The sequence below is a fragment of the Manis javanica genome, chromosome 3, assembly GCF_040802235.1.
Source record: "Manis javanica isolate MJ-LG chromosome 3, MJ_LKY, whole genome shotgun sequence".
Taxonomy (NCBI): domain Eukaryota; kingdom Metazoa; phylum Chordata; class Mammalia; order Pholidota; family Manidae; genus Manis; species Manis javanica.
In genome coordinates, this window is record NC_133158.1 from 72,028,320 (window position 1) to 72,056,001 (window position 27,682).

A 27,682-nucleotide genomic window follows, 5' to 3' on the forward strand; every position below is an offset into this window, starting at 1 on the left:
TCTCTGCAACATTTGGCATGGCTGATCTTTCTTTCGGGAAACTCCTCTGGGCTTCCGTTCTTGCAGGTCCTCATTTTCCTCCTACCTCTCAGGATGCTCCTTGTTCACCTTTGCTGGCCTGGCTCTCCTTCCTATAGTGACCCCTCAAATGCTTTTCCTCAGGGTTTGTCATAAGTAGGGTCCTCTCTTAATTTACACATTTTCTCTAGTAATCTCATCTACTCTGATGGCTTTACTAGAGCTTGTCAATGCCAGCCTATGATACCACCATTTATTCCCCCATTTTTTTTTTTCCTAGTTAAGAGACATAGGCATCCTTTCAGGTAAGAACAACATAGTATGTGTTTTTCAATGACTGGTTAGCTAGTGGAGGAAAGTGCATGTTATATTACATTCCTGGGTGGGGGCACTAGTGGGCCAGACTGTATAGTATGTTCCTGGTTTTGCTTTATTTAACTCAAAGTAGATGGTGCTTGCCAATATGTTAATTCCACTGCAGTCTCTCCTTTGGCTATTAGGTAATGTTATAAACAGGGTGGATGTAATAGTACATGAGGTACAGCAAAAGTACTAAGAAAAATGATGACCCTAGATATTAAGCTGCTAATTTTATGGCTGCCTGACATGGGGAGCAACACCAAGGAAACAGGTGGTAAAGATCAAAAGCGAATTACATAATAGTGGATGTCTTTAGCAATTATGAGGGGTATCATAAACAACTTAGCCTGGGGGGAAATAATTATTGAATGGATAAATGAATCAAAGAACAAATGAACAACATGAGATGTTTGGTCTTTCTTACCTTAAGAGACACATTAATGTTTCTAATAAAATGCATACTTTCATTCTGACTAGCTGCTATATGAGTGTATTATTTTTGCCAAGTGTAATATTCTGTAACATATTACACATTCCCTCATGAAAATGCCTTAAGTTTGTACTTACTACTTATATTCCCTTGTGATAATACTACAAATTTGGTAAGTATATGGTTGTATTCATATTGGCAACTTATATACCTTCTAAATTAAGTTTTAATGTTCAAATCTATTTACCTATATCATCCAGATTAGATCTGTCTTCAAAGTATATATGTAATTTTTCAATGCAAAGATATTCTCTAGGTATGAGAGTCAGCCACACAGCAAAAAGGAAAATATGTGGACCGGTCATGGCTTTCAAACTTATTAAATAATGGAAGACAACAACACCCTCTTAGCATTACACTTGGTCATTAGTCTTCAGTAAATGAGATCTAAAACATGTGTCACTTTACCTATAAACAATAAAAGATGCAGATAGGAAACTCATTCTGACCAACTTAATGGCTCAGAGCCTGGAAATAGAGTAATGGCTCTTCAGATGGGCCAAGCTGAATCTAGATGAATTATAATTATCAGTAAGGAATGGAAGACAGGCTGATATGGGGGGAAAACAGGCTCTGCACCCTATATTTTTTCTTAGATCTTGTAAAGTAGATATATTTTTCTCCCTTTAAACATAAACATTCATAAGGAAGGAACCTGGAAACAAAATGTTCTTTATTCAGTTTCATGGTTCCATGTAGGTTAATGTCAACAGGTTTTAAAACTATCAGATTTGGTTGAGAAGGAAAAATATTCTTTTCAGCTTGCAAGGCAGAGACCCAGCATTCAGTATCAAAGAAAAAACATTTTTGACTTAAAGAAGTGCCCAGGGCTTATAATTTTTTTAAAACTGTGTTTCTAGGATAATTACATTACATGATAAATGACCCACTGCCAAGAAAAAGTTTAACTAATCTCTTTCTAGAATGATAACACTTGCAAATCAAATTTGCAGGGAAGGTCTCTAAGAATTCTATATGCCTGATCTTAAAATATTACATAGCTAAAGAGTATGTAATTTATAAAGAGTATAACATTTTTAAAGAGTAAATTGTTCCCTAAATTATAAAAATACCTACTTTTCTCTACATGCATATAACAGAACTGAGAATCCCTGTGAAAAGGCACTTGGGTATAAAGTGGCCCATTGGTAATTTTCTATTATACGTCTTCTCCTTTCCTTACATGACCCTTTCCCTGTGAGGCCCTAGAATTACCAGTAAGTGCCTTAACAATGATGATTTAATGACTCATGGAAAAAATTACAAACTAAAGAGCAATACTCTTAAATTGTAGTTTCCTAATAGGAACTTGCTGGAAATTCAAATTCTTAGACCCCACTCCAGACTTAATAAAGCAGAAATTCTGGTGGTGGGACCCAGCAATCTGTGTTTAAACAAACCTTTGAGGCAACTCTGATGTATATTAAAGTTTGTGAATCTCTGCTATAGACCTATTAGAGCAAGAATTTCAAGAGTCCTTGTGTTTTTCCAAAGGTGATGGGTGTTTTATGAAGTAATTATAAGAGCTTTAGGAAAATGATCATTTAGTAATTATATTCTATGCTATTTCCACTGCAATATATATGCTCATAGCAGATTTTAGTAGATAATTTTATTACATCATCTGGTTAGCTCTTGTTTAGCTTTGAATAAACCATCCCAGAACTGGGTTGACAATATGGTCAAGTTGTAAGATGTTAGAGATTGAAACCTAGGGTGTTCTTGGGCCAGCTGAGGAAAGTGACTAGAGAGGTAACATCTCCTTAGAGAATCATGTACTTCTCTTGTATAATCACCTATAACAGTTACAAGGAAATAACGAGATATATAATAATTTAATTTACTTACAAATTAAAAGAGCTCATATCAACCTACGCAAGATATAAGTAGGAAAAATAATACACTGAGTTGGGAGGGGGAATTACATTTGATTCTAGGGTAAAACTATTTTGGCTTTTCCATCATGTATGTCTTCCTCTGTTACTATGCCTTGAAATGACTCCTAATTTGTTTTCAAATTAATGATTTTTTTAAAGCTTTCTTGAATCTTATACATGTTCCATGGTCAAAAACCAAAAGCCCTCAAGAGATAAGTGCCATTGGATAGAGAAACATCTGGGAACGTCTCCCTGCATAACTCCCAAGTAAGAAGAGGTTCTTTTCTTCTCTAGAGTGTACTGATTATTAAGGACAAATTAAGTAGAGAGGCTCAGAATTTCATTCTCCAGAGTCAAAGGACAGTATCCAACTGGTCCCTCAAAGCTGCCCAGGGCTTCAGGAGCCCCTAGTTAATCTAATGATGGTATACAGCTTAACTAACAATCACACTCTGAGTTAAGGTAACTGTAAGAAACAGTATCCAACTGGTCCCTCAAAGCTGCCCAGGGCTTCAGGAGCCCCTAGTTAATCTAATGATGGTATACAGCTTAACTAACAATCACACTCTGAGTTAAGGTAACTGTAAGAAACACACCAGCTGTGATATCCTGCATGACATTTTAAATTAAGTTGAATAGGCTTGGTACCAAGTTAATGCACTCAGGTGGGTCAAAGATGAGTCACCTTTCTGGTATTCATGTACCAAATACAGAAATTAATCAAATAATATATATAGCAAACACATTCTGTTTTGAAGGAAATGTTTCTAAAAAGTTGGATGGGACTGGCTCAGGTATCAGCATTAAAAATAAATCTAGTCACCATACCAAAATTTTTTTTGAACTCTTAAAAAAATTATTAGTATTAAATAAAAGGATATCAACAACTAGCGGAAAGCAAGGAAGTATTAAAGAAAACTATTTCCCCAGACAGTGGAAATACAGCCTGTTTATCATAATGAAAAATTCTAATAAAATCTTAATTCATTCAGACTCATCAAGCAAATTGTTCTCCATGAAATGATAACATGACATATTTTTGTTACCAGTTTTATAGAATAGCTCTCAAAAGCTAAGGCAGAGACACGTGTAATAGAGAAACTTGACATGTATGCAGGCCAAGTGGCGGTATGGACATCACAGTGGTTGACACAAGTGGAAGCAACATTTTATTTAATGTTAGAACTGAAAGCAGTATTTTCTCATTTTCAAAGTAAGATGCTGGGTTTCTCTGCCAGAAGGGTATCATTTTACATTTCATTTATGCAGCACTCTTTATTCAGATGAATCAAAGTGATTCAGTACATCAATATTAAACAGAACAGTCCTGCTTGTCATTTTCTGTCAACCCTTAAAAAGTTGCTTAGTTTATGATATGTGTTTTTGGTTGGAATTAATAAAAAGGCAAAAGAGTAGAGACCTAAAGTAGACAGCATGTTATTTTCACAAACCATATATATTTTACTTAGAAATGCGCAGCACTGGGTTGAGGCCAGGGTCTTTGTGGCAAAATCAAGCATATCAGATTTGCTTCCTCATCATACCAACCAAGAAAACATGCTCTAGTGTGTGCACTCTCACCGGCTGACAACACAAAGGAATCTGAGATCCTCCAAGAGCTGGCTTGATCTAAACATGGGATTAATAAACACTAATAAAAATGCTGTCTGGAGCTACATCACCAGAAGCTAAGTGCTGATGATTGAACAGGTCGTGTTTACTGCTGCGGTTGCCGTGAGAGTCATGTGTGAATCACAGGACCTGATTTCACTATTGGAAAATCTAATAAACTGGAATCATGTGGCCTTCATGTTGACAGTTTTTCCAAGCTTTTAAAATAAATTAAAAATAAAGTAAGATGAAATAAATGAATTACTGGAAAGTGTCTATTTTGAATGAACTCCTTAATGAATGCTTGTAAAATGGATATAAAATATGGAGCTAATCTGACTATTAGAGCAAAAGCAGCAAAAAGCATGTACATTATGTTAGTAATGGCAAAGACAGACCTAAAGTTCACTATGCATTATTAAAATTCCATTCCAATATTTCCTGAGCTAAGTTTTCTGAGTGGGAAAAAAAAAAGCCATACCTCTGCAAACTGAAACAAGGCTGACGCTTGACACTGTTTTGAAGGCGCATCAGGGTGGGTCGTACTTGAAGATATCTGAAAAGAAACAGTAATACATAAGGATGTTGTCCCATATCAGACTAATAGATTCTGCCATATATTTCCACTGTAGACACTGATAAAGATTAAGACATGAGTCATCACCCTCAATTCCTTTTAGAACAACAGTATAAATGATACAAGAAGATAAAGGCCATGCTTCTAAAAACAGATGACTGGAAAGCACAAAATAACAGAGTTTGGCTCATTTGCCATGCCTCTTGTTAGAGTATCAGGTATGTATTAAACAGCAGTTGAGGAGATTTGTTGAAATAAATTTTCTTATTTCAATGAATTTTTAAAAATATGATTAAAAACTGGAAGCCTCGAGCGAAGCCAGTCACTCTCTTGCGTATACCATTCTTTCTAAGCTGCGCTCTGCTTGGAGGCAGCTGTGAAAGTGTGGGAGAAGCAAATGGATGTGGGTCAGGATATCTGGGATTCAATCTTAGCTCTGCTACTCACAGGCTAAATGACCTTGGGCAGCTCAGCTGATCTTTCTGAGGCTTATTTTTCCCAACTGTAAATTGATGATGATCCCATTTTACAGGATTATGGTGAGGAGAAAATAAGCCATAGAATACATACATTGCCTGGCATAGGAGAACTCAAAAACTGTTCACTGAATATGAACTGCATTTCTTTCTTTTAAAACACCATGTGTCCTACTACTCAATAAACATGGGCACATGTGCACACATACACACGTGTGTACACTCTTTTTTGGGGTCTGACAGTGGATAGAAGATTCTGCCATGCCGTAGTTGGTTCAACTAGGAGACCTTTTATTTTCACTTGGTAATTATGGTAGCCTTTTAAAATATTTGCTCTGAGAGCCATGTAGAACTACTTTTCAAGGATTTCAGAACAAGGTCAGTTATTAGTTTTGGTTCCAAAGTGAACAAAACTTTTATCCAGCTACAACAAAGGCTGAAAGTGAGTCACAAGAGCAAAAAGCCTGGGCATTTAAATTTAGCCCCTTCACAGTCCCTTTTATGAAAGTGTTGTTCTCAAATTAATTGTGTGTACCAGTTCCATCAAAGGGTACTTCCTAAGTAATAAATGCACCTTAATCATAACCCTTCAACCACAGAAATAATTTTTCATCTTAATTAAATTAAGTTAGGTAGAGAAACAATGGAGCTAGTTGATGATCCAGTGTATCACAGTGGTAAAGTGGTGTTTAGTGATGTGAAAGAATTAGCAGACAGACTGATGGAATTATTGATTTTAGTCACTGCTGAAGCCACTAAGAACATTTTAATTCTAATGTTATCTTTTGAATCAGACATACAAGCATTTTTAGAATAAATAACAGTGAAAAAAAAAAAGGTCTCCCAGATCCTTTTTAACAAGCTAGATATAAACAAACTACCATGAATGGGTAAAATTTAACCAAATTTACATTTGAGGGTATAAAACTTCTTGGTCAAACCACAAAGCCTGTCATTTCAAATGAGCACCATGTGCAATTGTGGATAGACTGCAAATATGGATTCACAAGGCTTTTCACAAACCATATATATTTTACTTAGAAATGAGCAGCACTGGGTTGAGGGAATTACTTCAGATATCGCTTTTTCTTCTCACCAGTCCTCTATATAAAAATTGGTTGGAGAAAATAGACAGTTTATATAAAGGGAAATGCCTAGCCACCAATATATTTTTTCAGGGATTACATCAGACAATGAACAAAATAGAACCAGTGTTACAAATCACCTACATTTTTCAAAAGCATTTCACAAATTTCTTAACAAAAGAATGTTTTCAGAAATTACTGGGGTAAGGGATATATTCAGTAACTGACATGAATAGGGGCTCCTGAAGAAAGTTTAGGGATAGAGACCCCTAATATAAAAATAATAGAGTTAGGGAGCTCTTTGGAATCTTAAATATGCTGCAGAATCCACAAAAATGCACATACACCAATACAGCCAAAATTTCCTATGAAATTTTAGAGACTTCATTAGATCTTAGTGATTTAGAGAGCACTAGGATCTCTGCTTTCAAAGATGGCATCAACATGACTTAAGATGTCTGTAACTACTGTTTAGAGTGCAGAGTGAATCCTCTATGACATTTAATTCTTGAGAAAACAATATACAAAACAGTTAAAATTCACAGCACATCTCCCAGAATGGCAGAAAGATAGCGAAGGAGTGTTATGTAAGCAAATATGTACTACACCATTCTAGTGATACTGGCAAGGCATTTATGCATATTATAAACATGTCTTGAAAGGAATGGCCTAAAATGTCATTATGAAAAGTAGTTCTTCCAGTGAAATGTTGAGAACCACCAGGAAATGATGCTAGAGAGGGAAAAATAATCTGAAACTAAAAATATCCTCTCTGTGTGTAAAACCATAACACAATGGGCAAATATTAATGACAGCATGAGAGAAGGTCTAGTGAAAGACAATTCAAAAGATCAAGAGAAGACCATGTACGTGTTTCAGAAGTGAAAAAAAATTCATCAATGATGTTTTCATATTGAGTTCCAGAGTAAATGAAAGCTGTTTTGGGAAGCAGTCTTAACCTTTAGACTTGATATCAAGGAGAACGTCCTTTTTCCACATCAGCTCTGAATCAATGTTAAGAGACCCACTGAGCCAAACAGGTTGGATATAAGACATAAGACTTTGAAAACCGATAACCATATGCTAAATTTTCAATTAAGAGATAAGTAAACTTAAAAAAAGGTTTAGTGAATAAGCATGAGTTGACCCTATCTTCTGAGTTAACACCTGATGAATGATTACATTTTAATAATTTACCTGTATTTTTAGCTTAACTATCCATGAATACAAAAATTAATGATGATATTTAAGTATAACAGAATTACAAGATTTAATAACAAGTGTCTATAAAATAGTTGTTCCCTAAGAGACTCTGAAGTTTCAAAATATATTTCCAAAATTGGATTCTATTTTGCTATTTATGGTTAATTGAAAACTGGGTAGAGTTCTTCACTGCTTTAAGTTACTGTAATCAGCTGAATTTAAAGTAAAATTATAATTTCCTCATGAAATATAAATTGCAATATATTACCTCAGCAAACTGGAATAATGGTGACTTCTGACGCAATTCAGGGGATTCTGAAACATCAGGCCTGCAAGTGCCAGAAGATACCTGAAAGAAAGATGATTTGAGGCACTACAGGAATAATTTCTGGAAGACAACAGATGACAGATGCCACCTAAACATATCTATTTGAGGAAAGAATGGTTTTAATTCCCTTAATCTGAAGCAATAATGTGACAAAAAGTAGTTATATATGAGTTATATATAACTGCAGTTTTATATAAGGTGTCATTCAACTGCTAAATAATGCACTAAGTAGGAGGAGATGGACAGAACAATGCATTTTAGAAAAGTTGATATTCATCCAAGAGAAATTTGTGTCCATTTGATCTCTTGGCTTTCTGCCACCAAATTCAAAGGAGATCTACTTCTTCTATGTTCTACAATTTCCTAGTATTTCATACCACCTGACTACATGAAAACACAAATGAGACTGATAATATAAACCTTTTGGGAAAACAAAACTCAAGCCAAATTTTTGTTTCCTGGGGTTTTTATGCATTTACACAAAAGCCCCAATTGTAGAAGTTAGTATTTACCTAAGAGAAATTTCTTTCATGATATATATTTTCTTTTGCACTACTTACTATGTTGGATAAATATCTGATGCTCTGCTATCATCATTTGCAATCTTCATTATTAACACTAGTTACAGAAACACCACTGATTTTTTTTACTTCTTGCTATTAATGAAGTACTTTTCTTAAGACACATACTTCCTTTTTTATTTCACTGCTAAAATTGACACATTTCTATATTCAGGTGACAGTCACTTAGGGAGCTGACTGTAATTCAAAACTCACAGGAGTCACAAAATGTTAGAGAGAGAAGGATTTCATCATTCCTCTGATCTAACCCTGTTTACAGATGAAGGAACTTAGGACCAGAAAGGTAAGTGATGCCTCTCCTTCCCAACATTCAATGATCCCCTTAATGTTTATTTTCATGCACTCAGCATTCACAAAATATTTGTTTACTGTCCATCTTCTCCCAGGGGCTTTGCTTAATACAGAATGCTCAACACTGCCTGGATACAATTTAGATACTGAATAGGTATTTATTGAATGAACTAAATGAGAGTTGACAACAATTCTTCTAAAATCCCAAATCAGTGCGACCCCTCCCACTTTAAAAAATGACAAGGTTAGGGGGGGTCTTAGGGAAAAAGTTATCTTTCATTTTAAAGGAAAAACAGAAGTTAAAAACTAGTAACATGTTTTTGACTGTAAAATAATCCAAGTTCACTGTTGAATATCTGAAAAAGAAACAAAATACAGAAGAAAAATCATCTAGAAGAAAAAAAATTAGAAAATTTTATCCTCTCAAGATAACTATTAATATCCCATATATATTCCTCATTATGTAAGATCATTTTTCAACAAAAATGGGATATTATACTACATTTAGGTAATGTTCTTTAATAATACATTAATTTTCATATGCTACTAAACCTTTTCCAATGTAATTTTAATAGGCGCATGTGATTACATTATATTAGTTGAATCTTATGGAAAGCTGAGTTGATAGTTCTGGAAACTATCAGTGAATCTCTTCATTAGACACTGAAGGTGTGTTCCCTAGCAGTGTCACAAGCCATTGGGCAGGAGCAAACATTTGAAATTTTAACTGTCAGCCTTGGGTTTGAGGGAGTAATGGCCGCCTTCTAGTAACAAGCTCCACTAAGAAGGTGCAGAAGCTTTAATTAATTCGCCACCTGTGGTTTGGCTGCCTAAGTCGGACTCCCTCTCAGTTACCATTTTACAAGTTGTGTGGCAAATGGCCCAAGTGTTTTCATTCATTTGCTTTCCCAAAATTTGAAGGCAAGGAGACACAAAATGCATTAACAAGAAGGCCAATGAATCCTAAAATTACTAACCATGAAAATTCCCTTATTAGAAAGAATACTTGAACAAAATATAGCTTTATATTATATAATTTAGGAATGACAAAAGAGGAAATCAATACTGTCTTGGTTTATACAGAAATCCTGTGTAGTTGGCCCCTAGATAACTTGGTAAACAATCAAAATTGTTTTAAAATCAAGCCTAGGACTAAAGGAAAGTTATAAAGTGTCTTGATAAAACTTTAATAATGAAGGCTGCACATGTGAAAGAAATCCATAAAAGATATTTGGGCTTAAAAATTTTATCATTTTGGGTGCTTACACTGCATAAAGTCCGTATAATGTATGTTTTTATTTCAGATCCCATGATGAATGTGAAAGTTACTATTATATATGAGATTAGCTACCTGATCTATTACTTAGGGTTCATATTAACTGTAAGAAAAGTCAACTTTCTTTCAAGTGCGATTTATAGATTATTTGTCCATAACTATACGACATGTCATGAAGTTTTAAAGCTAAATGAGACCCTCTACAAATCATTACAATGGTTGGTCTTAAAAATTTCTTTTTGAATGGAGAATTCAAATGTAAGTAATCAAAAAGGCATCTGTAATCTTGCATATTATGTCACCTGCACCAGGCCATCAAAGAAGTCTATGCATGTAAGACCATGTTCACCATGCACCTGATGCATGCTGAGTACCTGTTGACTGACTTGATTGTCTGTATATGTGTGACCAGGAAGAATCTCAATGACCTGGCCAGGAGTCATACAACCAAGGCTGACCAATGGTTAAAAGAGCAGTATCAGAACCACTAAGGCTATGCACATTACTCTAGTGGACAAGGTCTTCTCTCAAAACCTAATTACTCTTACTTCAAAGCGCTGTGGACTTAGTACATATCTTAAGTGTAGTATAAAGGAAACAGCACACTATTAGGAGCCAGGAGATCTGGGTTACTACTAAGCTCTGTGATTACCTGATTCCCTCTAGTCCATAGCAGAACAGAAGCAGCAAATCAGAAGAGGCCAAGAGTGAGGATAAGAAAAATGAGGAGGGTTGAGAAATAAATAATACCCACAGCAGGAAGACACAGGAAGAACACAGAAAAACTATAAATAGATGCAAATGTTTTATAAAGCACTGTGGTCTACCTAAAAGAAATTAAAGTAGGGCAAATAGCCCAAGGTTTCTACTGAAGGTATCAGTCATTGCAGTAATTAATATTTATAACTATGATTCTAAGTTATCAAGATAATTATAAAATACATGCCTTATTAAAAGCATGTGATACACGCTAGATATATTTCCATCTAAAATCTCAAGGTGTAAAAAAAAATTCAATGACATGGAAAATGTATATATGTACAATCCATTCTTGTATGCCTGATAAAAAATGCACCCAATGCAAGTGTGTATATTTGTGCATATACTGATATATATACACATATATAAGAAATCTGGGATTATAGCCAAATGAAAGGAAGAGGGTACTTCCCATAAAAGCCTCCTACATAACTCCTTTAAGTAATGCTCTTAGTCAGAGGGTCCCAGACCTTGTAGCCTTGCTGTTTTTATTTTCAGTACTTTAAATTGCTTATTAAGTGGAGCATGGATAAATATTCATTCCTATGCTAGAGCCACCTTACTTTCTAAATATAACAGAATATAAAGAATCAAAGGTATTTGTTCATTAATTAAGAGGAAAAAAAAAAGATACCAAATAAGCAGACCCTAAATAAAGGGGGAAAAAAAAATCTTAAGAAACTAGAAATCATCTCTGAAATAATTCATAAAGCCACTAGGTGTAGCTATATGCCCAAGAATACAGTTAAAGGTATTTTTAAACTCTTAAATCCAATCATCCCTTTGATTTCGCTATAATTCTCAAAAACCAAGGAAGGGGAATGATTAGTATAATTAAGAATTACAACAGAGTAGTATTTTTTTTCCACAGGCACAATTCACATTGTGAAAACTAGACTTGGAAGGGTGATCCAGCCTCCTGATAAAAAATAAGAGTACGCCAGCTGGATGACTAGGTGCTTTGGGAAGTTAGGTATTTGCAAGAGCCTGTCCCTCCTTCCCAAGGTACAAGATCACAGTCACACACAGCTGGACTGTGATGACCACATGGTCACCAAAAGGGCTAAGTCCTCTGGTTGTATCTGAACTACACATCCCTACCCTTGTTAATTCAAACATTGTTGATTGCTTACTCCTCTAACAAATATTCGATAAACACCATATGCCAGCCATCAAGACTGATGCTTTCAAGAAACCTGCATTCCACTTGTTTGCATTATATGCTGGGAAATAAAACAACTAAGGGAATGTGTCTGACTCAAGTTACTTGCAATTCAAGTGCGGGGGATGCTATACATCTAAGAATGCAAGTTCCAAATGGTAGATATTACAAGGCCTCTGGGAGGACAGAGAAGCAGGCTATTATATTCTGTCTGGGGATGGGTGGAGGAAGCTAATATAACATCTGAGGTATACCCAAAAGAAACACCAGAATTGTGCCAATGATGTGGTAATAGCAAGACCAAAAGTCTGGAGGAAAGTGCTCGTGTGTGAGAAACAGCGACTACATCTCAGTGCAGGTGAAGGACATGATGCCCGGGAGCACAGTGGGAGATGAACCGGATGGAGAGGGTTTTGATTCCGTGTTAAGTCTGAACATTAGGCTGAAGGCAATGGGGAGCCAACTGGGATTTTCACTCAGAGGGGCAACATGATGAAAGATGCATACTTAGATAATTCTGTCAGTGGAGTACAGGAAGACCTTGGCTGGGGAGTGACTGGAGGCAGGAGACCAATTAGAAGGTAAAGGAAATAAAGCAGCTGATAAGTGGGGCCCCAGTTAAGTCAGAGAGAGTATTTGCCAGGCCTTGGTAATTGTCTGGAAGTATATCAGAGTTGAGGGTGAGGATTCAGACAATGCCAATGTTACTAAGGTAGCTTAAAGCCTTTCACTGAAAGAGGGAACATGACAGGAGGAAAAAGATCTAAGTGAGGTTTGGGGATGGGGCTCTCCTGTGTGGAAGGACAGGGTTTGGGAATAGAGGATTCTACTTTACAGCTCAAGTGTAGAACCTCATGACTCCAAGGCCCCATGATCTGATTCTCACCCGCATTCAGCCTGACCCAGGCTTTCCTGCAATTGGCTTTTGCCAGGTATCCTTGTATAACAGAATACCTGGGTGATGTGCATTTAATATGAATGTTAAATGAGGCTCTGAAGTGGACTTGAATTTAAACATAGGTGAATTAAATGTAAGCATACTACATCCAAGTTAGTCCTTCAAAACACTTTTAAGGACTAAAAGGAAGCCACTCTCAAACTTAAATTAGGTGGAGAGCCTGAATACCAAAGCCATGCACTTGGCTGGCTGGCACTAGGACCAGCCACAGCCTGGCGCAGTACTGGGCTGCCCTGGGACATGACCAAATAACACTGTGTGGAGGAAGAACATGGTCAAGTAACCTGCAGAGAGCAAATCCCTGGTTTTACTCAGGGCTGCAGGGCTGCCAGACTATTGACTTCACTCTATGAACAAAGTTCTATCATTATAAGCTGTGTGGCAAAGAACCAGTATGGAAGTCCATAACAGACTCCAGGCCACTTCTACAAATAACTGCTCTACCAGCTAAAACAAATCACCACATTTTTCTGTCTCAGTTTTCCCATTTGGTAAAGTAGGTAACAGTGCTACCCTGTTGCAAACAGAATGCGATAGCGTACACAGACAGACACACCACCACAGCAGGTACCACCCTTCTCTTTCATTCTCCTGTTCTCCGTCCTCCTCTGTCCATCCCGGCTCACTTGCTACCCACCCTCCTCAATACTCATTCCTACCATCTTCTGGAGACTGAGGAGCTCATTCAGTACATCACTGTCTTGAGGAATGTGGCCTGGGCACTCATGGAGGATAGATGCTTAGCAATGAAGCTGGGGAAAAGGACGCGATTTTCTGGGCTTTGAGCCCCACTCCTGACAGATGGAAGGGCATGGGCTGGATGGTCAGTCCCAGCCAGAAAGGGCAGCAAACAGTGACACAGAAGGGAGAGGTCTCCACCAAGGAAGCGAGAAAGCTCACAAAGTTCATTTACTATTTAATGTAAAATTCACAGTGTTTTTCCTCACAAAACATATTTGGAAGCTACACAACTATGAGAAGGGAATAAAAACTTTGATGGGTGGGGGCAAGAAGTTGGAGTTCAATGGATTTAAGCATCCTGTAGTCAAAATATACTAGCCTAAGAGAGGCATGTACCGAACTACCCAAATGTACCAATAGGTAGGAAAATAATTTTCCCCACCTCAGTGATGTCAAATTATAATAAAGATAGGGAGAAATTTTCAATTTTATCTAAATCTATATGTTTTAAATTTAAAACTCCCAGTATTGAAAATATGGATATAATCATTAATTCATTTAATAAATATTGGTATAACTTCCTTTTCTCTGGCTCAGATTACACCTATCTCATCATTTAATGGGAAATACATGGGCCTTTTAAATCCTACTACTGTGACTTTGATGCTATGACCTTCATTAGGCTATTTAAACTCTCTTGCCTCATTTCCTCATTTACGAAATGAACCCACCTCATAGGGCTCACTGGGGGATGAGATGAGATAATCTATGTAAGTGCCTGGCCCCCAGAAAGCACTCAGGAAATGCCCCTGTAAGGCTGCAGCACAGAAGACCTGGGGAGAAGGGAGAAGGGGCCAGAGATGAGGTCAAGTGGGTGTGGGCTGATTCAACAAAAGGCTCTGAATACTACAGGAAGACTGAAGCTAGTCCTCTTGGGCTCAAATGCCAGTTCTGTCACTTCATAGATGCACAATCCTGAGCAGGTTATTTAACCATTCTTGCTTCCATTTCTTCACCTAAGGGTTTGATGTTTACTTATGAGGGAAATGAGACTTAACTCATAAGGTTGTTATGAGGATCAAGAATTATTCTTATGTAATGCACTTAAGAATAGCACCCGAATGGAGGAAGTGCTCAATAAATGCTTTGGAGTCCTGCAGTTTAAATCTTGCCATTTTTTCTGATCTCAATTTGCTTAAAGTGTTCCAGGTGAGTCAAGACTTGTGCCTAGTGTGCACAATCAGAAAAAATAATTTTTTTGGAAACTTTTATTATACTGCATTTAATAACACAACTAAATATAATCAAGTGCTGCAATGTATAACACTTGATGGCAAGAGCAATGAGCAATTAGGAAGAAGAGAAATCAAATATGGCTTAAGAAATTAGGAAGGCTTTCTAGAGGACATGAGAGACTGCTATTATAAACATAAAGTATATTTATTATTTTCAAGCTTCAGTCATATAGAAATTTAGATGTATGAACTATTTTGCTTTTGAACAGGCAGATGGTGATCAAGAAACAAAGATTAACATGATTTCCTTTGAAGCCAGACATATCATGTGAAGGATTTGCTATCTCTAAAAACCTAAACCTTAATACATCAGCAGCACCATGAGGGCAGAGACTTGTGTCTGAGTTTGTTCTCTGATGTGGCCGGCAAATAAAAAGCATTATATAAATGCTTGACCTTGTGCAAAAAGGTGTCACACAGTTCCTACACTGTTCAGTTCTTATGTATGACCTTTGTAGTCCCTTAATGGAGGTGTGCCATCATTTGCGAGCATCTTCTCCACTAACTCTGACGCTAACTCAGCTATTCAAGTCATACGTCCTATATAGTGATTTCTCCCAAGTATTAAAAAGTTGCCCCCTTCTTGAGCACCTGGTGATAGAGTAAACTACAACTGTAACTTCCTACAAATTTTCAATGGACAGGGAACTATGTGTTGGGGAGGGCAACGAGGGGTTTTGTGGCAGGGAGGAGAGGATGTGTACCTACACTTCTGGTAAAGCATGCTATAGCTTGTAGGAGTAATGACTGGTATAATTTAAGCTTTCAAGTTAAGTATGAAATACTTAGAATAACTTACAGTAAACAATACTAAGACCCTACAAGAATGCTTTTCAGGAAAGTCAAAAATGCCTTACAGGTTTTATTTAATTAATCATCATAGATGTCTTGGGAGTAGAAGCAAGTGGGTATTATTAGCTCCATTTTACAGGATAGAAGGCAAAAAAAAAAGTGGCTTGATCACAACTTTACTGTCGTCATATCTGCTCATTCGAACAAAAGAACTAGCCACTCTAAAATCACAGACCTAGAGTCTAATGCGTTTCCCATACATTTGAAAGTTTGCCTTCAGTCATCAACTACATGGATACTGATGCCTTCAAACCTTTTCATCAGCTATGATTACTCTGCCTTTTTTATTTTCCATTATTTCTCAAACTATCTCTTCTGTTCTCGTAAAGATGACTTTCTGGCACTCTTTTAGGTCCTTTCCAATGTTAATCCAAACCGTTTTATATATTACATGTTGAATAAAAGCCCCTTTCACACTCTCTGAATTATATCACTCCCTGCCTCTATTTTAAAATTTTAATTTAGCTTTGCATTTTTATTAAAGTAACAAATATAAGAATACAGAAAATTTTCAATCCTGGAGAATATTTCTAGAAACTCCAGATCAAATAATTATACTTTATTTATTGCATTTCACCTGCAGATAATAACTCTCTGATAAGAAACTTAAGGGCTTTCCTCTCTTAATGTGACTGCCTTATCTTTAGCTCTTCCCAGAGTTTGATGTGAACATCATTACTTTTATGTCTTCTATTTTTTCTTTCTTGTTCCTTTAAAGTAAAAATATATACACATGTTATTTATGTTCACTTTAATCTCTGGACATTCTGTTAAATCTCTGGACATTCTGTTGAGCAGACTAACTCTCACCTCCTCTGTGGTCCCCTGGCTAGCCTATTTTCACCTGGTACTTTTATCCTATTTAATTGATTAAACAACTTCTGTTTGGTTTCTGATTTCAATTCGTTTGCTAAAATTTCCTCTCCATTTCCTTCACTATTTCGAGGTTATTTCCTAAATGCTTCTCTTTCACTGGGTCTCAGCAGAGACAAGCTCAGTGCACATTTTGCGCCAGGGGTCACTCCTTTATGGCTGTCTTGTTCAACATATGTATTCTGCTCCCTCAGCCCATAAATTCTTTAATGACAAACACTGCTTTTTAAAATTTATCCCAAGTATGTAATCCATTTCAATGTACTCTGGGTATAAAGGAAATCTAAAGCTAACCCTTATGTGAGAACTAAAAGAACCAAAGCAAACTGTAAATGCAAATTTCATCCCTTTTACTCATCAGAGACACAGAGTTACTACAATTCAAGCTACAGTAACAGTAGCATATAAAAATGTTGACCTAATAATGCCATTAAACTATTTTGGCTGATGCTGAGTTAATCAGAAGGCTCAGAAAAAAGGGAAAACTAAAAACATTTTGTTTGTTATTATTTTCCCAGTGATATTTCAAGAACCCCTAATTTTTCTCTAAAAACTCTAAGAGCACTCCAGGTAAGATCTAGGAAATACTCTAGGCCAAAGACACTTTTAATCTGGGATTTTATTATTTCAGTTACAGCAAGCCTCTCTACCTTCTAGAACTGCTTAAAAAATAAACAAACAAACTCTATTATGTATTAAAATTCCTACATTTTAAAAAAAGGCTTTTGCAGACTTTTTCTATGTGGTTAGGATTCAGGTTAATGAACAAGGCAAAATCTCCTTCCTTTAAATATAAAATTTCAGAATAAGAATTCACCATGGCATTTTAAAAAGCCATTATGATTAGATCTTCTCTGTAGCAGAATTTTTGTGAAAAGTCACTTTGATTGGTTCTACCTAATAATATAAACAGACTTTACAATAATTGTTCTAAATGTCAGAAGTATGAAATTTCTCTCTCTCTCATTTTATTATCCTGATAATTTTCTTAGGAAAATGTTTAAGTACATATTTACTACATTTGTCTTATGTTCATCATCTGCTTATGCATATAGGTCCCTACGGTTTCTATGTCCATGTTCACATATTTGGAATGAGAACAACTGCACAGAAAATCAGGTGCTGAATGAAATCTACAGATACATATGACATGAACTCTTGAAATTTAGTATATTTAGACACAGGTTTATTTTATACAACCTGCACTACTTTCTTGTTACAGGATCTCAGGGTAAGTTTGAAGAGTGCCCTAAATATCTCTTGAAAAGAAAGCAGAGAATAAGAAGAGTTGAATTCTTAGAAGTGGTTCTTAAAGACCTAATGCTGGCAACTTTTTATTTACCACAGATTCCTTTCTCATCTATGGTTCACTTTAAGTCATTTGCTTTTCTTTGTTTTTTTTAGCTTGAGAATTCTCAAATTGTTCCCCCTTCATCAGAAATAAAAGGTTGACCAGTACATTGTTTAAATTGCTTATGTAAAAACTCTGCTGTTCCTAAAAGCGGGGAGAAGGAGAACTAGTCACTTTCAGAGCCCAAGAAGCAAACTTTAAGCAAAGTAAATTATTCTTTCCTTTAGTATTTTCATCTGTCTGTAAGTTCTGGAGATCTTATTTGTTTATATTTGTTCTGAAGGCTAAAAAGAATGATAATAAATTTAATTTAATCTGTTAGAAAAGATGATGCTTTCACAATACAGTGTGTTCTCAGAAATCATGAGTCAGACTGTGTTGAAAGGTCAAGTGTGCATTATTATTACAACATGCACCTTTTGGACATGCTTGGGATACTCTATACCTAAAGTGAGACCTAATCTAACTGCCATTAGGTAGCAGTCATGTGTTAGAAGAGTGAAATGATGCCCGAGAATGCTACTGTATTAGGAAGTACAAACATGAGGAACAGGAAGTATGTGAAGGCACGAGGTGACGTTTACCTTTTTCTACTAAAGATTAATACAATGTAAATACAAGTACACCAGTTTACACATTCTTCTGCTTCACTGAATTGAATGCAATCAAAGAACATATGGTCAACAACTATAAGCTATGTAAGTTACCAAATATAAGCTATAAATAATAAAAGTCTTTTGTGATACCTTATATGGTATCTTCTAAAACCACTATTTGAATAGGTTTCAGTTGTAATCTGTAGGGCATACTTACAACTTAAAAAAAGTAAAAATATATATATCTGCAACAGAATTGAGCTTACTGCTATTCTATCCTAAATAGCGACTCTAGTTGAGGATTAAAAAATTTCCATCTCGAATACTTGGAAAAAAAAACATGACCTGCAGGTTAACTTGTCTGGCTTCTGTTAAATGGGTCTGGAAAATAGAGGAATTCGACAAATGCAAACTATGCATGGTTAACTGCTAATACCTGCCCATCAAAACCATACCTAAAAATATCTAGTAAAAGCAGTCCAATAACTATACAAGGGAATAAAGATCATGAAACCAAAGCCATGAGGGTCTGGGTGTTTTTCATTTTCCATTTTAAAGAATAAAACCATTTTGGAATGCCATGTTTTCTGATTTTCAAAAACAGGAGTTTGGATTTACTCAGGACCAGAAAGACTGACAGTTTCATGCTTTTTAAACTTGGATCTTTTCACCATCAAGTCTAAATGAGAACATCACAAAAGCAGGGAATGTTATGATTAGAGAGAATGAACATAGGGCACATCCTATAGGCCCATGACACAGTCATGACAAATGCTAATTATCTATACATTTCTTTCTTCTAGCTTCATAGAACCTCAAAGTCTGCATCTGACTTGTGTTTGTGTCCTTTTGGGCTTTTTTATACCACCTCTCAAGGCACAATATAATGTACACATAGGCAAAGTAAGTAAAGTTTGCTCATGAGCTATGAACAGTGAAACTGCAGAACTAACAGCATGAAAAGTACACAAATGAGCTATGTTCTCAAGTCCCAAAGTGAGCAGGGTGGAGTGGGATGAAGGACTGGCTTACCTCTGGTGTGCCAAGAGCATGTTCTCCAGCTAAAAGCAGCATGCTCAGGCCTCCCATCTGAGTAGGATCTAAATAAATAAAAATAACAAATGAATCATTAATTTACAGTCAGTAAGTACCTATAACCTACAGAATTGAGAAAGAATATGTACAAAGACTAGAAATCCAAAAGAAACACACATGACTTTTCATAGAAAATCTCAAGATTTTTTATTCAGCAATAACCTGGCATATGTGCTTAGTACTCACACTTTGGTCTTTCAAATACCACTGTGGTCCTACCAACAGAACACTTTCCTTAATACCACAGCTGTTTATAACATGAATTATCTCCTAATGTGATGTCTCTTTTCTTATTGTAGTTTAGATAGGTTATTTTAAACAAAAGTATGCTAGACTTGTTTTTTAAATAAAAGTTTGAGATTGTTATTCTCAAATTGTTACTGTTGCCTTCTGAAATCAGGGCTGATTAAAAAAAAACAGACTCTAAGAGGAACTAGAGAACAGAGAGAAATTTTTAAAATAGGCCTCCAAATCTAGTGCACTCTGTTCAACTAATTTTTCTTTAAAACTTTCAAAAAAAATGTAAATTAAACAATGATGTATTTTTGACATTTTACATCTTAGGGGTATAGTCAGACCCTTCCCTAAAATACTTTCAAGATTTAAAATGAATCCTTTGTGTATTACTGAAGGTGTCTCTTTTCCTTCCTTCAATAAATGATAGAAACAGAAAGACAAAATAAAAACAACCAAGGGTAGATCTATAACACAGGTTTATATCTAAATAAGAAATGTTTTATAGACAATAAGCAAATTATATTCTTTAATCCTGTCTTAAATGAATTAAAGTTCAGATGTGCAATGAAATAACATATGTGAAAATGCCGAACTCAGTACCTATCCTAGTGCATGAGTCCTCAATAAATGCAGTTTTAATTTTAGTAATCTCTCTACAATTAAAAATAAGGATCAGGCATACTATGATAATATGATGTTCTGTGAATCATTCTAATTAATATAATCTGGAAAGCGAGAGAACTCACCAAGACTATGAGCGATCAGGCTGAAGCTAAAATTGTACAAAGTGGCAGCTAAGAGAAGGACAGATCTCTGTTTTGATTCTGCTGGGATATGTGGAAGCACCATTTTGGGGGATAACCTGGAATCATCCTGCAGACACCTAAGCAATAATCACCTGAAGCTTCGTTTCCCCAGAATGCTGCCGGTATGTTAGACTGCATTTCTGAGAGTTTATATATGATATATCACAAATTTTGTTGTACTATGAATCACACATTGAACCATTAAGTTCTATACTTAATTTTTAGAGGATCCTCCATAATGTAACACAATGCTATATGAATTTACAATCCCACCAATAAGCTTTCCTTCTCTACACATCCATCCCAGCATTTTGTCTTTCTTATGGCCATTCTAAGGTATGAGGTGATATTTCATTGTGGTTTTTGTCATTTCCCTATGATTAATGATGTTGAACATCTTTTCATGTAACTGTTGGGCTTTCATATATCTTCTCTGGAGAAATTTCTACTCAGTTTTGTTGCCCACAATTTATTTATTTTTGCTACTGAGTTGTATGGATTCTTCATACATTTTAGATATTAACCTCTTACCAGATAGATGGCTTACAAATATTCTTTCCATTCCATAGTTTGTCTTTCCACTTTGTTGATTGTTTCTTTTGCTGTGCAAAACCTTTTTAGTTTGATGTAGTCCCATCTGTTTGCTTTACATTTTGTGCTGTGCTTTAGCACACATGTCCAAAGAATTACCAAGACCCATGTCAAGGGGCTTTATTCCTATGTTTTCTTCTAGGAGTTTCATGGTTTAAGATCTTAAGTTTTTAATCCACTGAGTTATTTTTTTATGAGTGGCATAAGATATGGGCTCAGTTTCATTCATTGACATTTGAATACCCACTCACTTATCCCAGCAACATTTATTGAAAAGACTGCCTTTTCCCCATTAAGTATTCTTGGCTCCCCTGTTAAATAGTAGTTGACAATATAAGCTTGGGTTTATTTCTGGGCTCTTGCTTCTGTTCTATTAGTCTATATGTTTGTTTTTAATGACAGTACCATACATTTTTGGTGACTATAGCTTTAGAATATAACTTGAAAGAGGGAAGTGTGATGTCTCCTGTTTTGTTCTTTCTCAGGATTTCTTTAGCTATTCTGGGTCTTTTGTGGTTACATATAAATTTCAGGAGTGTTTTTTCCTACTTCTGTAAAAATTCCATTGGAATCTTGATAGGATTGCACTGAATATATAGTTGGCTTTGGTAGTACTGACATTTTAACAATATTAATTTTCTCAGTACATGAACAGAAGCTACCTTCCCATTTATGTGTATCTTCTTCGATTTCTTTCATCAATGTGTTGTAGCTTTCATAGTGGAGAACTTTTACCAACTTGGTCAAATTTATCCTAAGTATTTGTTGTCTTTGATGCTACTATAAATGGGATCAGTTTTTTTTTCCAGAAAATTCCTTGTTAGTGTATAGAAATGCTACTGATTTATATGCTAATGTTGAAACCTCCAATTTTACTGAATTCACTGATTAAATCTAACATATTTTGGCTGAGATTTTAGGATTTACTTTCTATAAAATGTCATCTGCAAATAAAGACAATTTCACTTCTTTCCCAATTCTGATAACTTACATTTCTTTTTCTTGCCTTATTTGCTCTAGCAAGGACTTCCAATACTTTAGTGAATATGAGTGATCACAGTGGACACCTTAGTCCTGTTTCTGCCTTAGAGGAAAAGCTTTCAACCTTTCACCATTGATTATGATGTTAGCTGTGGGCTTGTCATGTATATATATATGGCCTTTATTTTACTGAGATATGTTTCTTCCATGTCTACTTTGTTAAAAAGTTTTGATCATAAATGGATGTGAAATTTTCTCAGATATATTTTCTGCATCTATTGAGACAAATATATGATTCTTTTCTTTCATTTTATTAATGTGGTATATTACATTCGTTGATTTGTATATGTTGAGTCATCCTTGTACATCCTTGTATCCCAGGGATAAATTCTATTTGATCATGATATATGGTCCTCTTTAATGTGCTGAATTCGATTTGCTAGTATTTTGTTGAGAATTTTTGCATCTATATTTATCATGGGATATTGACCTGTAGTTTTCCAGTAAGTCTTTTTCCGTGTTTTTTTTTTCCCCCCAGGATAATGCTGGCCTTGTAAAATTAGTTTGGAAATGTTCCCTCCTATGATTTTTTTCTAAGAGTTTTGGTGAATTGGGTCCTTCCTTTTTTTAATTTGGTTAGTCTAGCTAAAGGCTTACCAATTTTGTTTATCTTTTCAAAGAACCAAATCTTAAGAGACTGACAGGAAGGCTCATTGTCTTTCTGGTCTCTAATTTATTTCTCCTTGGCTCAATTTGTTTTTCTTGTTCTAGTTTCTTTTAGGATAGAGTTATATTGTTTATCTGGGATCTTTCTTGTTTAGAATATAGGCATTTATTGTCATGTCTTCATTCTTAGAACTGCTTTTGCTGGTATGTTGTGATTTTACTTTCATTTGTTTCAAGAAACCTTTTAATTTCCCCTTTGATTTCTTCTTTGATCTATTGGTTATTCAGGAGAGTGTTAATTTCCAAGAGCTCATGAATGCTCCAGTTCTCTTGTTAATGATTTCTAGTTTCATGCCACTGTGGTCAGAGAGGATACCTGGTATGATTCCAACCCTTTTAAATTTGTTAAGACTCCTTCTGTGGCCTAATGGGGCCTTATCCTAGAGAATGTTCCATGTGCGCATGGAAACAACCTAAGTGTCCATCAGTGGTTGAATGGATGAAGAAGTGGTGTGTGCGTGTGTGTGTGTAGAATATTATTAAGTTTTAAAAAATGAGGAAATTCTACCATTTGTACCAACACAGATGGACCTCAAAGGCATTTTGCTAAGTGAAATAAGACAGAAAAAGACAAACACTGTATGATCTCACTGATATGTGGAATCTTAAAAAGAAAATAACAACATGAGTCAAAAAACCAAACTCTTTTATAGAAAAAAGAGATCAAACTTGTTATTATTATAGATGGGGAGTGGGGGGGGGATTGGAGGAAGGTGGTCAAATTTCAAGTTTCCAGTTGTAAGATAAAAGAAGTACTAGAGATGTAATGTACAACATGATGATATCATATAGATTGACTGCTATATGATATATAGGAAAGTTGTTAAGAAAGTAAATCCTAAGCTTCCTCATCAAAATGAAAAAAAGTTTTTTACTTTTTACTTTTTTTCTTTTTATTGTATCTATATGAGAAGATGGATGTTAGATGAATCTATTGTGGTATTCATTTCACAATATAGTTAAACTAAACCATTATCCTGGATGCCTGAAACTTATAAAGCAGATGTATGCCAATTGTTTCCTCAATAAAACTGGAAAAAAAATGAACTGCCATCAAAACACTGCTCAATCTCCTTTCCCAGGTTTTCCACACTACAAATGGTTCAATGCTCTTATCTTGAAGAAAATTTGATAGTAATAATGCAATAGGAATCTTATAGCTCAATATCAACCCTGCTCTTTCCACCCTGCCCAATCTCCCAACTTCATCTTGGAAAATTGGCCTCCTGATTACTGCACTGCAGTAGCCAGGGAAGATAGAGCCATTTGCAGGGTGAATATAAATACTTTATTTCATAAATGCTTTAACATTCTTTACCACCCAAAAAGTATTAAAGGTCCCATAAGAAATGGGACCATCTGGAATTTTTAATTTGCCTGGTCCATACAGGAATGGGGGGAGAAGAAAGGGTAGGATAGGAATTCCCACTAAGAAGCAGCTGTCAGATCCATCTATTTGTGATGGAGTTGTTTATATTCTTGCCCTCAGTGTTTTAGATTCTCAGATGATTTACATAATTATGGCTTTTTATGTATCCATATAAATAAAGTGGTTACTGGGATAGCTTATATAGTTGTGTGTGTGTGTGTGTGTGCGCGCGTGCACGTGCGCTACGTTGTTACATTATAAAATTCCGTGTGTGTGTGTGCGCACGCTTCATTGTTACATTATAAAATTCCCTGAGCTCCTGACAGTCTACATATTGCTGTCTGCTTTTCCATAATGTCAATGCCAGGAATTCACATACATGTATGTATAATTACTTGGTCCATACTTCCTTTCTTTAATTATATATACACATTCTATGAATGCCATGTTCCAAAGCTTTAAGATATGCTACATATTTGCTATTGCTGTGTATTGGGTTTAAGTTTTGCTCCTCCCCCTCTCTCTCTTATTTGTTAAAAATACTATCTAAATATATTGCCCTGTCCTTAAAGAACAGGTAGAATTAGTGCCTGAACTCACCAGCCATTCCAAAGTTAAGCTGAGGCATTTCTTCAGTCTTTGCTTTCTTGGGGCTTGAAAATTCTCTTGAAGAGTCTGATGGGAAGGCCCATAGTTTCTTTCGTGGATTGACGGTGGGTGTTGGGGATTTCACAGGCTTGTTTGTGGTAGGACACCATTTGTAGCCAGGATTTGCTTTCATAAATGCATCCTTATACTATAAATAAAGAATAGACAACAGATTTTAATTAACATATAGGTTGAAGAAGTTCTAATAGCCTTTACTTCATTCCCCCCCAATTCAACAATCAGTGAAAAAATACTTTCAGTAACTTCTGTGGCTTTCCTTTCCTTACAGAAGAGTGACAATCTCAGCTCAGGGATTTAGAGATACAACATGGATTTATCTGCTAGAAAGTTCATTCCTGGAATGAGGGTACAAAGGCAGTACATTTAGTATCTTTTGACCTTAATTTTTTTAGCATCCAAAAGGCTCTCTGGCCTTGGTGGAGCAAGGGAGTTATTTATAATGGAAAGAGCCAAGGGCTTTAAAGAGAGAAAAATCAGAGTCCAAACTCTAGCACTAGCTATGGTGACCAAGAAGGGAGAATACAAACCTCTCTGGGCCTCAGCCTCAGTTTCCATAAACTAAGAACACCATCAGTGCCTATCGGGTTACTGTAAACAGTGAGGTACAGTGTGATACTGTATGATCTCATTGATATGTGGAATCTTATAAAGAAAATAACAAAATGAGCCAAAAAAACAAACTCTTTTATAGAAAAAGAGATCAGATTTAGTTATTATCAAGTAGGTATCAGCTACACATTTCAAAGTGTAAGCCAATACCAGGGCCAGAGTCAGATTTTGCACACTGCTTAATTTGGTAAGCATGGTAAAAATTAAATCTGTGCTTTGACGTACTATTCAGGCAAATGCAGGCAAACTTAAGAGCAAAGTAGCCAATTATGGAATAAATGGGCCAAAATCTGGAGTGGGAGAAAGCAGGGAAAAACTAATGAATAACTTCAGTTATGTGGAGAGACTGGGCCATATAGAGCAAAGAGTCCTAGATGCAGAGTTTGATGACCTGCGCTCAAACCCCACTTCTGTTATTAAACAGCTGTGGTCATTAAGCAAGTTGTTTAACCTTTCTCAGCCTCAATTCCTCCACCTACATATAGAGTGTAGCTGCACCTGCCAACATCCTAGGAGTTTTCTAATGAGCACATGTGAGTGCAAAGTGGACATGCTGAGTGCTATGATGTGTGATACTTCAATTAATTCATTGCAAACTTTACATATTTACTTGGAAGTTTCAACCTTCACTGACAATATCTCCCTTTTTCCTTTATTTTCTGTGACTTTCTGTTCTAATCCTTTGTCCCAATCCTGGGGCTTCTTTCCTTTTGTGATAATAAAACTTGATGAAATAAATTGTTTTATATTCATTATATATTATCAAAAGTTATTCCATCTAATGAAAATATTTTTTTCCATGTATTCTTCAACTATTATATGTTATTACTGCTGGACACTTCATTAAATTAATAGAATTCTTTCAATCCCATAGCTTGCCTTTTAAAATTGTCACTCCATGTATAAAATTAACTAATTTAGTGTAAGCTGCAAATAGCTTCGTATTTAACCCAATAGGAAAAAAGGTTCTTTCATCCTTGGTGTAAGTATATATAATCCAAATAAACTTTTTCCATCATTAACTTTAAATCATATAAATGAAAATTGTACTGCAGATAATATAATGTAATGGTAATATAAGTGGTTTAGAATTATTCCAATGTTCTCAACTCAAATTTTCTGAAGAAATTTTTTTTTAACCTAAAGCTATATATTTGCATATTGATAAATGGGTACATACATGTAGAAGGAAGGTAAGCATTAAAAAATGTAAGGTATAGTTCCACTTTTCTTACAAAAATAATTAAAATGAGATGCAAGGCCAGAACCAAACTAGAATTTGCCATTACCCCACAGAATAAATTTGGATGTATCCAATGTGATATAAGAGACACCCTACTCCAGTGTATCACATGCATGGGGGTTTACAGATTAGGCTGAGGCAGACAAATAGCCTTGCCTGCTGTCTGGAGGTGGAAAGTGACAAATGGTAAGTGAGATGAAAATGGAAGTAGCAGACACATGCATCACTGCTGGGTTCCAGTAAAACACACACAGGCTGGGTTTGTCAAATGAACAGTCATTTGGACAAAGGTCACCACTCTATAAAGTGACAAAAGACTTTCAAACATATTGCTTAACACATTTGTTATGAGAAATAAAATTTGGGGGGTCAATTTTGGAAGTTTTTTAAAAAGAACGTCCCAGTTGTGAAAGATGATCTGTTAGGTAAGTTCTTTCCCAGTAAGGTATCACATCCTTTGCTAAGAATCTTTTAAAAATTGCTTTGGTGAAAATCAGGTAAGTGTAATAGAAATAATAATACTGTCACCTTTCTGAATGAATTTTTCCAGCAGCAACTATTTTTAAAGCACTGTTGATCCTATTGGAGGCTTTAACTTGGGATGTGGGGCTGTGCTGAACATAAAGGAATGATAGTCACTGCAGAATGACCATTTG

The 27,682-nt window shown here is 35.6% G+C and overlaps 1 protein-coding gene across 16 annotated transcripts in view; it reads right to left on the reverse strand.

Annotated features, from left to right (window-relative positions):
• Window positions 1-27,682, reverse strand: part of BBX (BBX high mobility group box domain containing) — a 269,123-nt gene that overhangs the window by 62,399 nt on the left and 179,042 nt on the right. For all 16 annotated transcript variants that reach the window (XM_036998685.2, XM_073231706.1, XM_036998682.2 and 13 more), the window contains 4 exons: window positions 25,106-25,301; window positions 19,733-19,800; window positions 7,966-8,046; window positions 4,838-4,912 (listed from right to left, as the gene is read on the reverse strand). In XM_036998685.2, coding sequence (XP_036854580.2) covers window positions 4,838-4,912; window positions 7,966-8,046; window positions 19,733-19,800; window positions 25,106-25,301 — 420 coding nt within the window. The remainder of the gene's footprint in view (window positions 1-4,837; window positions 4,913-7,965; window positions 8,047-19,732; window positions 19,801-25,105; window positions 25,302-27,682) is intronic.